The following is an 11,546-nucleotide window of genomic DNA, read 5'->3' on the forward strand; positions in this document are numbered from 1 at the left end:
CCTCCTCCTTTTCCTTTTTGTTCTCCAGCCCCCACCCCCCATCAGTCTGAATGAGGGTTTCGGCCCAAAACGTTGCCTATTTCCTTTGCTCCATAGATGCTGCTGCACCCGCTGAGTTTCTCCAGCATTTTTGTGTACCTTTCATTACTATGGGGGTCAGGGCGTCAGGACGGTAAACATTTAGGCAGGCCACAACTGATTTATTTGCTATTGGGATTATTGTGGATGTACCATACAGTACCATAAGTACAAAGCACAAGATACGCACAGCACATAATATAAAGTTTAACATAAACTTCCACCACAGTGGAATCGACATTCCTCACTGTGATGGAAGGCAATACAGTTCAGTCATCTTCCTCCTTTGTCCAACTGTGGTCGGGAGCTTTGGGTTGTTGAATGTGAATGAAACCTCCACCTTCTCCAGGCTGAATGATGCAAGGGCCCCCTGTCACAGTTTATGTTGTGTTATGTTGTATTTTCTAATTGTGTTATTTGCTTCATTGTCACTTTGGCTGCAGGGGGAGATATACAAATCGTTTGTTGAGCTATTTCAAGTGGCCACGGTTAAACCTGCCCCCTATGGGATCTGCAACTACCCGTCATCCCGGGCGATCTATGCCGTCGACCTAATGCTGAAATGGGACGCTGATGGTGATGGTAGGTTTAGTTTTCGTTGGGAGATACTGCGCGGAAACGGGCCCTTCGGCCCACCGAGTCGGCACCGACCAGCGATCCCCGCACACCAACACTATCCTACACGCACTAGGGACAAATTACATTTACACCGACCTGCAACGTCTTTGATCGAGTGTGGCAGCCTCGCCAGCAACTGTCTGTCCTTTCATCCTTATTGTTATTTTTAGTCTGTCTCAAAGTTTGCTTTTGGAGGTCTTTTAGTCTTTTTTTATGTGGGAGGTGGGGAGGGGATGGGGGAACCCGTTCCCCAGTCACTACCTGGTCGAGGATGGTTTTTTTCTCCGAGCCACTTCTTCGCGCCCCCCTCGGGACCTACCATCTGGATTGGCGCGGCCTTTCCTGCTGGAGACCGGCCCGAGCTGCAGCAGCGGCACAGCACTGAATTACCATCGCGGAGCGGGCAATTCCTCACCGGGGATCGCCGTGTTGGAGCTCCGGAGTGCTGGGACTGCCGACTTTAACACCGTGAAGCTGTGGTTTGCGGATCTTCCAGCCGCGGGCGGCGCTGACTTTAACATCGTGGAGGCCTGGGATCTTTCGCCGGGCGGAGCTCCGCCCGGCTCGGCCTGTGGACTTCGGAAGCCGCGGTCTCCGGTAGGAAGCGGCCGATTTGGAAACTCCAAGCCGCTGAGAGTGTTCTTCCGTTCTGACGCCATAGCTCCGATCGTCCGATCATTTCGGCGAGAGGGCCTGAAACATCGTGCCGCCGTTGCAGCGACTGCGGAGGCCTCAATAGGCCCCAACCACGGGTGAACGAGGGGAAGAGGACGGAACTTTGTTGCCTTCCCTCACAGTGGGAAACGATCATTCCGCTATGGGGGGATGTTTTATGTTAAATGCTATAGTGTTGTGTTTATTTTATTTGTGTGCTGCACGGTAACTCAGATTTCACTGCACCAATTGGTGCATGTGACAATAAATGTCCTTTGTCTTTGGAGTGTGGGAGGAAACCGAAAATCTGGGAGAAACCCCATGCGATCACGGGGAGAAGGTACAAACTACACAGATACTGTACGGAGACTCTAGCGCTGTAAGGCAGTAGCTCTGCCGCTGCGCCACCGTGCCACCCGTGTTTACTTTTAAGATGCCAAATACCAGGTGTGCTTTCTCGAGGTCTTTTGTCGTGACAACTAAGACCAGAGGCAGCATCCCTGAGATAGACAAGCATGCAGCATTGTAAAGGCCCTCCGGTGCAGGCTCGAAGGGCCAAATGTCCTCCTCCTGCACCTATTTTCTATGTTTCTTCCAGCCCAACGATCGCCAACACCCATTCTAATAAATCCTGCACCATTCCTTATTTATTCCCCCAGATTTTATTATGTACACCTCAGGGACAATTTATCCCTAGAGATTGGGCAGTAAGTTGCTGCCTCACAGTGCCAGAGACCCTGGTTCGATCCTGATCACGGGTGCGGTCTTTATGGAGTTTGTACGTTCTCCCTTTGACCGGGTGGGTTTTCTCCGGGTGCTCCCAATTCCTCCTGCACTCCAAAGACGTAAAGGTTTTTAGACTAATTGGCTTCGGTGAGTTGTAAAGTCATTCCTAATGTTCGTAGGTTAGTGTGCGGGGTGATCGCTGGTCGCCTGGGACTTGGTGGGCCGAAGGGCCTATTTCCGCGCTGTATCTCTAAAGTCTAAAGTGTCGTGGCCTCCCCTAAAATGTATTTGTCAATTTGATTCTTTAAGGCTGCATAACAAACAGATTTTAGACACAAAATGCTTGAGTAACTCAGCGGGACTGGCAGCATCTCCGGAGAGAAGGAATGGGTGACTTTTCAGGTCGAAACCCTTATTCAGACTGAGAGGCAGAGCAGAGGAAGACTAGAGATATGGAAGGGTTAGGTGTGAAAACAACAGATCAAAGCAGGTGATGGTTAAGGAAAATGTAGACTGGTACATCGTTGGCTGAGAGGAAGATGACATCGATGCATAAAAAGTCAAAGTTTATTCTCCACGTGCACCCGAAGGTGCAGTGAAATGAATTTGCCAGCAGCGATACACTTGGATAAAAAACACACAATACACAATAGAATTTAACAAACATCGACCATAGCATTCTTCACTGCGGCGGAAGACAATCAGTCAAATTAATCCGGAGGACAGTGAAACAAGTCTGGGAACTAGGGTGGGGGGGAGGAATGGAGGGGGAAAGTAAGGGTTACTTGAAGTTAGAGAAATCAATACTCATACTGAAAATAGACACAAAAAATGCCAGGGTAGCTCAGTGGATCAGGCAGCATGTCTGGAGAAGAGGAATGGGCGACGTTTCAACAAGCGGGTGTGTTTGTTTTCCAGGAAGGCGGATCATGCAGCCTCAGATTCTGGAGGTGAACTACAACCCCGACTGCGTGCGAGCTTGCAAGTATCACCCTGACTTTTTCAACGACGTGTTCAGCGTGCTCTTCCTGGAGGAGGCGACCGGACACAATGTCACTCTCTTGAGCTGATCCCGTTCGCAATTGTCACGATCGCACGGCGCAACGCACATCGTCGGGAGAACTTGCAGCTTTGAGGCGGGAAACCGGTCGGCATGTGAAAGACGGCACCAAGTAACGGGGGTAGAATTGGGCCATTCGGCCCATCGGGACTACCCCGCCATTCATCGTGGCTGATCTTATCCCCCTTCTCCTGCCTTCACCCCTGACACCCGTACTAGTAGGAAGATACAGATGTCAGACATCTAGAAATTGAATGAACGAACAGGTTTATTGGCCAAGTATTCACATACAAGGAATTTGCCTTGGTGCTCCGCCCGCAAGTGACAACATGACATACAGTGACAGCAATGACACATAAAACATTAATAATTAACCATTAAAATTCTGCACATTAACACCTTTCGCATCGTTGGAATTTGCGTTTAAGCCTATTTTCAACTTCTATCGCAGTGCCTTTCGTGGGGAATAAAAGCCCTTTATGGGATGGTCATGATTTACAGGTGGTTTGACAATCTCGCATTAAATAAAGAATCTTGCATTGGTGATTTGCGTGGTTTCTTCCCAGGATTAAATGTTGAAGAACAGAAATGTTTCATGTGTAGGAAGGAACTGCAGATTCTGGTTTAAACCGAAGACAGACACAAAAAGCAATAGTAACTCGGCGGGTCTGGAGAAGGGTCTCGACCCGCAAGGTCACCCATTCCTTCTCTCCAGAGATGCTGCCTGTCCCGCTGAGTTACTCCAACATTTTGTGTCGATCTTCGGGTTAGTCAGCATCTCTGGTGAGGAGGAACAGGGGACGTTTCAGGTCGAGACCCTTTTTCGTGGTCAGGCTTGCAAGCTAATTCTTCAAAGATTTATTTGTCATGAGTGGTGACTCGGGGCCAGTTACTGTATCAGTGATATTGTGTTTGTTCGTGTCATGGATTTTAAAACATAGGAACAGGCCCTTCAGCCCACCAAGTCCATGCCAAACCGTTTGCCCAACTTCACTAATCCCAAATCATCTGCATTGTGACCCTATCCTCCTAAGCCTTGCCTCTGTAAACGGCTGGCTAAATGCCTCTTACGTTCATAAGTTCTAGGGGGTGGGAGATTGCAACCTTCACGTGGTCCACCCTGTTTCGAGGAATGCAATCAACCTGGCGTGCACAAACAGAAGATCAAACAGAACAAGTTGTATTACAACTTTAGGCTGTGCATGGCATACGCTAGAAGAAGAAGAAGGTAAGTTCTAGGAGAAGAATTAGGCCATTCGGCCCATCAAGTCTACTCTGCCATTTAATCATAGCTGATCTATCTTTCCCTCTCAACCCCATTCTCCTGCCTTCTCCCCATAATCCCTGACACCCGCACTAATCAACAATCTATCTATCTCTGCCTTAAATATATCCACCGACATGGCCTCCACAACCTTCTGGCAAAGAATTCCACAGATTCATCACCCTCTAACAATAGAAATTCCTCATCTCCTTCTTAAAATAACATCCTTTAATTCTATGACCTCTAGTCCTAGACTCTCCCACTAGTGGAAGCGTCCTCTCCACTTCCACTCCATCCAAGCTGTTGTGTCTTCGTGTTTGATATCCTGATAATAAACGACACAATTCAGGTTGTTTCAGTTGCCTTATTGTACTCCTTTATTCAGCTCCTTTGTCTGTGTGGCGTAGTAATACTAAAGTGCTTACATACCTAATCACAGTGTGTGTGTGTGTGTGTGGTGAGTGTGCCTCATACAAAGTAGTGCAGGAGGTTGGGACTGCTACAATGAATATGTAGCATATGTAACATCCCCCCTTCTCAAAAGAAAGGAACAAAAATTAGTAAAATATCTAAGTTAGTTTGTAACACTAGAGGATTGCCAGAGCGAGGGTGGCAATCCTGTAGCAGATACCGTGGGATTATTCTGCCCACATTCGTGGCATTCTGCTTTCTAATATACTACACAACAAAATATATAATGGAATGCTTGTTTTCTTTCAGGTAGTGCGTAGCCAGTCAAGAGTCATGTCTTGGCGTGACTTGTCCCTTCCAGTGCTAGCGATAACGCGCTGGGGGTAAGATGTTGCTCCTGGATCTAGTAGATCTGGTTGTTGCCTGCAGTGTTGCACTCGATGTATTGGTAACTTGTTGAGTTGTTTCCTGGCCATTGGTTGGTGCTGGTTGACTATATGACTCACTGGTAGCAGTTTGTGAGAATGTGTTGTCATCAATGGTAGGTGTTGCTGCTGCTGTGGGTGGTGTCCTAGGAGTTGCTGGTGTTGTCTTTGAAGTTGCAGGTGTTGACATTTCAGGTGTCGGGCGGATGTGAATTCTGTTTCGTCTCAACTGCCTGCCCGGTTCTGTCTCTATGATATATGATTTTGGGGTTCCAGCCCTGCTGGTGATTTGTGCTGGGGTCCATTTCTTTGTTGTTGGATCCTGAGCATGTACGTTTTGGCCTTGAAATAGTTCAGGCAAGTACTGTGCATTTTTGTTGTATTGTTTCAGCCCCTCCTCCTGGGCAGCTGCCAATTTTGCCCTTGTTTCTTCTTGGTCGATAGGGGGTTGGATTTTGCTTGGCAGGGTGGTTTTGTATTTCCTGCCATTTAGCATTTCTGCAGGAGACTTCATGTCAGCCTTTAGTGGAGTTGCCCGTAAGGATAAAAGTGCCAGGTTTGGATCCTCCTTTGCCTCTCGGCATTTTATTAGTGTTTTCTTGACTGTCTGTACTTGCCTTTCAATAAACCCATGGCCCTTTGGGTAATGTGGTGAAGATGTTGTGATTTTGAACCCGTATTCGGTGGCTAGCTCTCTGAATTCCCGAGATGTGAATGGGGTTCCATTGTCACATACGATCTGCTCAGGTATTCCTTGCTCTGCAAACAATCCTCTAACAATTGACACAATTGTTTTAGCTTTCAAATCCTTTACGTTTCTCACAAATGGGAATTTGGAGTAGTAGCAGGCCATAATCAAATACCATTGCTGGTTCTCTGTGAACAGGTCTGCTCCGATGGTTTGCCATGGCCGGCTTGGGATATCACTGGGTGTCATTTCCTCCTTCTGTTGTGAATTCCTGTATTTTTGGCATATGTGGCATGTAGATACCAGCTTTTCTATGTCCTTGTACATGCCTATCCAGTACACAGCGGATTTAGCACGGAGTCTGCACTTTTCCATTCCTAAGTGTCCCTGGTGGATCTTTTCGAGGATTTCTTTTTGCATGGACTTGGGTATGATGATTCGTGATCCGGCCATCAGGACTCCATTCTCTACCGAAATATCATCACGGATGGTCCAGTATTCGCGGAGGAGAGGCTGAACTTGTTGTCTCTTTTCTGGCCACCCCTGTATTACCATTTGGGTGAGGAGCTGGAGTTCTTCATCTCTGGCTGTTTCCTCTTTGATCTGTTCCAGCTTCACACTTGTCACACTCACAATGTGGTGGATCTTTATGCTCAGCCCTTCCATCTCTTGTTTGTCATGTGTTGATAGTCTGGAGAGGGCGTCAGCTAGCAGCAGGTCTTTTCCTGGCTTGTATCTGATGTTGTAGTCGTAGTGCTGTAGCCTCAGTAATAGTCTCTGTAGTCTGGCTGGTGCTTTGGTGAGGTTTTTTTTTCCGATTTGTTCTAGAGGGTGGTGGTCTGTTTCAATGTCGAAATTTCTTCCATATAGGTAAGTGTGAAATTTCTCGCAGCCATAGACTACTGCTAAGAGTTCTCTCTCTATGTTTGCGTACCTTGATTCTGTAGGCGTGAGTGCTTTGGATGCATACGCAATAGGTCGGCCATTTTGTATCAGTACTGCTCCAACTCCTCTCATGGAGGCATCAACTTGGAGTGTTACAGGTTTCTGCCTGTCATAGTACTGCAGGATCGTTTCTTTGCTGATGAGTTGTTTTATTTTTTTTAAATCTTGGCTATGTGAAGCACACCAATCAAACTCAGCGTCGTCTTTCATCAATTCACGGAGATTTGCTGTGCGATTAGCAAGCTTAGGTATGAAGACTCCCATGTATTGTATGAGCCCTAGGAAACTTCTTAGCTGTTTCTTGTCTTTGGGTTCCTCCATGTGGTTGATAGCATCCACTTTTGTAGGGTCCGGTTTCACTCCTTCTGCAGAGTAAATCAGTCCAAAGAATTTGCACTCCCTTTCTTTGATCATGCATTTGTCTGCATTGAGCTTTATGCCGGCTCTTCGAGTTTTTTCCATAGCCTCATGGAGGTTGTAATCATGCGTGTTTTCATCTCTGCCGTATACTTGGATATCATCTGCTATCCCGATTGCCCCTTTACAGCCTTTGTATGTTTCATCTATTTTTCGCTGGAAGACATCTTGACTCACCTTCAACCCAAATGGGAGCCTGTTGAATCTGAATCTGCCAAATGGCGTGTTGAAAGTGGTGAGCATTGATGACTCTTGGTCTATTTTGATGTTCCAATATCCATTGCTAGCATCCAGCTTGCTGAACACCTTGGAACCGGCCAGTGCTGGTGTGATCTCTTCAAGGGTTGGAGTTGGATAATGGTCGCGCTTCAATGCATTGTTCAGATCCCTGGGATCAAGGCATATCCTTAGTTTTCCGTTTGGCTTTTCTTTGACAACAATTGAATTCACCCAATCAGTTGGTTGAGTTATTTCTGTGATGATGCCCTTTTCTTCCATTTCGTTTAGTTGTTCCCTTAGCCTCTCTTTCAGTTCAAGGGGAACACGGCGGGGTGGGTGGATCACTGGTTTCACACTGGGGTCTACTGTGATATGGTATTCGTATTCCTCAAAACAACCAACGGTATCGTCAAAACACTCTGGGTACATGTCAATCAATTCTTTTTTTGTTCCTGATGGGCGGCCGGTTTTTGATGGGTATGTTTCTGTCAATTCTGCAGGAGATTGTCTTGATTTCATGGTTGATTGACACAATCTTCAGTCTTTGGCACGTGTTCAGGCCGAGAATAGCAGGTCCTTTCGATTTAGTGATGTAGAAGGGGCATTTCACTTCTTTCCCTTTGTATGTTCCTGCTATGATTGTTTTGCCTAGCTGTGGGATTATGGAACCTCCGTATGCAGCTAGGACTACATCGCTACTTCCAAGGATTCCTTTCCTGACGCTGCCATCTTGTGTCATGTGTTCAGGGAATATCTTTCCGTAAAGATTGACTGGTAAGATATTGCTCTGGGCTCCAGTATCAATTTTGAGCCTTCGATTAATCGTTGTTCTTTTCTTTCCCACTTTTTTCTGTAGTTGTATTATAGTATATGCTTCATCTCTGTTGCTATGTGGTTTGTTGTTTCCCATTTCGTGGACGTCAATGGTCCCAACGGAAAGGAATTCTTCCTCAGAGGTATCTGAGGTTATCTCCTCTTCCTGTTGGACGTGTGCGTGTATTTGTTTCCTTCTCGTATTTCTATCGTTCTTTGACCATTGCTGCTTTGGCTTGGTGCTGTATGATTTTGTTGACCTACACATTTTCTTCCAGTGGTTAGGCCTCCCACAGGAGTTGCAGGTAGTCCCGTATGCTGGGCACTCCCTGCGATCATCAAATGCATGCTCTGTACCGCAGTTCCAGCAGCTTCTTTGGCTTGCTTGTTTGTTTGCATGCCTAGAAAATTTCTGCTTTGGAGCCTTTAAGGTGGAGCCAGGGTCACGTTTTGAGAGAGCGTCTATATTCACTCTGGTGCTGCTCTGAGATGAGCCAACTTGAAGGGAGAGGGAGGACATTTGTTTCCTTGTGGCTTCGAAAGCTCTGGCAGCATCTACGGCGTCTTTTAGGTTGAGGGTGTCTTTCCCTATTAGGGACTTTTGGACCTCTTGGTGGGCGCACCCCCATATTAGCTGGTCGACAATTCTGTCATCTTCATCACCAAATCTGCATTTCTTGGCCACGTTCCTTAGTCTCGACAGGAAAGTGTCGGTTGTTTCTTGTGGGTCTTGTCTTAGCCCTTGGAACTCATACCGATGGATTCTGTGGTTTGATTTGGGCTCCATATGGTTCGCAAACCTTTCAAGGACTATTCCCGGATTATTGCAGTCGGGCTCTGTTAAGCTCCAACTGTTAAAAATGTCTAGACCCTTTTCCCCGAGCCATAGTAAAATATAACTGACCTTCTCTTCATCTGTAGTTCCTTTCAGGAACCTTTTGAATGCCAGCTGGCTCTTTTGTTTGAATTTCTTGAACGCCTCCACCACGTCATCGGCGTCCCAGTTCATCGTAGGGTGGAGGTTCATTGCTGCGGCAACAGCCGCTGTGGAGGCCGCCATCTTGTGTTGTTAGGCGGGTGCACAAAGACGTAGTAAAAAAAATCAATTTCTCTGCAGCCGCTGTTCCTAATTCCCAATAGCGATTCACAATAGCGCGGTTTTTTACTCGAGAGTCACCGCTGCCACCATGTTGTGTCTTCGTGTTTGATATCCTGATAATAAACGACACAATTCAGGTTGTTTCAGTTGCCTTATTGTACTCCTTTATTCAGCTCCTTTGTCTGTGTGGCGTAGTAATACTAAAGTGCTTACATACCTAATCACAGTGTGTGTGGTGAGTGTGCCTCATACAAAGTAGTGCAGGAGGTTGGGACTGCTACAATGAATATGTAGCATATGTAACACAAGCCTTTCACTATTCTGTACTTTTCAATGAGGCCCCCCCCTCATTCATCTAAACTCCAGCGAGTACATGCCCAGTGCCATCAAACGTTCTGAATTTATTCAGTAGAAGCAAGGAACTGCAGATTCTGGTTTGCAAAATAGGTCAGAAACTCTGCAGGTCAGGCAGCATCTCTGGAGAACATGGATGGGTGACATTCTGGGTCAGGACCCTTCTGACTGACGTGGGTCTGAAGCAGTGTCCTGACCCGAAACATCACCAATTCCTGTTCTTGGGATTTATTTCACTAGATGTGTTAAATAGGAACACAGATTAAATTCCATCGTAGGTACACAAAAATGCTGGAGAAACACAGCGGGTGCAGCAGCATCTATGGAGCGAAGGAAATAGGCAAGGTTTCGGGCCGAAACCCTTCTTCAGACATATTTCCTTCGCTCCATAGATGCTGCTGCACCTGCTGAGTTTCTCCAGCATTTTTGTGTAACTTCGATTTTCCAGCATCTGCAGTTCCTTCTTAAACAAATTACTTTCCATCGTACTTTTAGACAATTAACCTGCACATCTTTGGAGTGTGGGAGGAAAAGAGCACCAGAGAAAGTCCACGCAGTGAACACAGATGGTCTGCACGGACTCGGTGGGCCGAAGGGCCTGTTTCCATGCTGTATCACTAAAATAAAGTCAGGTCCTGTACACGCTGCAAATGCTTTACTGAGGTAAAGTGCAATTAGCATTGCTGCCTCTCAAGCAATAACTAAACCTCACAATGCTATTGTTAAGAACATCCATCAAATATTTGGGCTTTTCGAATGTGCAGAATTTCAGTTTTATTTCGATGTGAATCTGATGTTTTCTCATAGAAGTCTAATTTTAGTTAGCATGAAATGTTAGTTACAATTGCAGATTAATATACTCTGCAGTTTTTTTTCTAAATTGCAGCTGACTTGATTTAGGCTGGTCGTTGTTCAAGTGGGGCTGGAGAGAGGGTTTGGGAAGCAGGGCCCTTGGCAATAGATCACAGCGAGCTGTGTTTGTAGGAAAGAACTGCAGATGCTGGTTTAAATCGAAAATCGACACAAAATGCTGGAGTAACTCAGCGGGACAGGCAGCATCTCTGGAGAGAAGGCACAAAGTGCTGGAGTAACTCAGCGGGACAGGCAGCATCTCTGGAGAGAAGGTGCGTGTTGACCCTTCTTTATCTGGTGTGTAGGAAGGAACTGCAGATGCGGGTTTAAACCAAAGACAGACTCAAAGCACTGGAGTAACTCAGCCAGTCAGGCAGCATTTCTGGAGAAAGTGAATAGGTGATTTCGGGTCGAGTCCCTTCTTTAGACTGAGAATCTTGAACGAGAGACATGGTCGGTACTCAAGACAAATGAATGGAAGATATGCATCTGCAGTTCATCTCTACACATTTTATCTGCTCAAGGTATGCCTACTTTGAAGAAATTCCCTCTGTTAACGTTATGCATATCTTCTATTAATTTATCCTAAGTACCGTCTGTATCTCTCATTCCGCTTTCCCCTGCCTCTCAGTCTGAAGAAGGAACTCGACCCGAAATGTCACCCATTCCTTTTCTCCAGAGATGCTGCCTGACCCACGGAGTTACTCCAGCATTTTGTGTCTATCTTCCTTGTCTGGTGTCCTTGTACATTTCTTTCAGGCGCCGCTGGAGATAGGTCAGCAATAGAGACAATACCCTCCTTTCACCCAAGGATGGTTTGAACAAGTTCCAAGCTGAGGTAAAGCAATTCAGATTCAGAGAGGAATTTGCTCTCTACATTAAAAAGACATTTATTGAACAATATTTTTTTTCTTGCTTCAATT

General features: G+C 46.3%; 1 protein-coding gene across 1 annotated transcript; it reads left to right on the forward strand.

The window, feature by feature from the left end:
• Window positions 1–455: 455 nt before the first annotated feature.
• Window positions 456–3,312, forward strand: LOC129706176 (tubulin--tyrosine ligase-like protein 12). Its single transcript, XM_055650222.1, has 2 exons — window positions 456–660; window positions 2,995–3,312. Exons 1-2 carry the CDS (start codon window positions 471–473, stop codon window positions 3,144–3,146), a joined length of 342 nt encoding a protein of 113 aa, XP_055506197.1. The 5' UTR covers window positions 456–470; the 3' UTR covers window positions 3,147–3,312.
• Window positions 3,313–11,546: the final 8,234 nt, after the last annotated feature.

This window comes from Leucoraja erinacea, chromosome 19 (assembly GCF_028641065.1).
Source record: "Leucoraja erinacea ecotype New England chromosome 19, Leri_hhj_1, whole genome shotgun sequence".
In the NCBI taxonomy this organism is placed as follows: Eukaryota; Metazoa; Chordata; class Chondrichthyes; order Rajiformes; family Rajidae; genus Leucoraja; species Leucoraja erinaceus.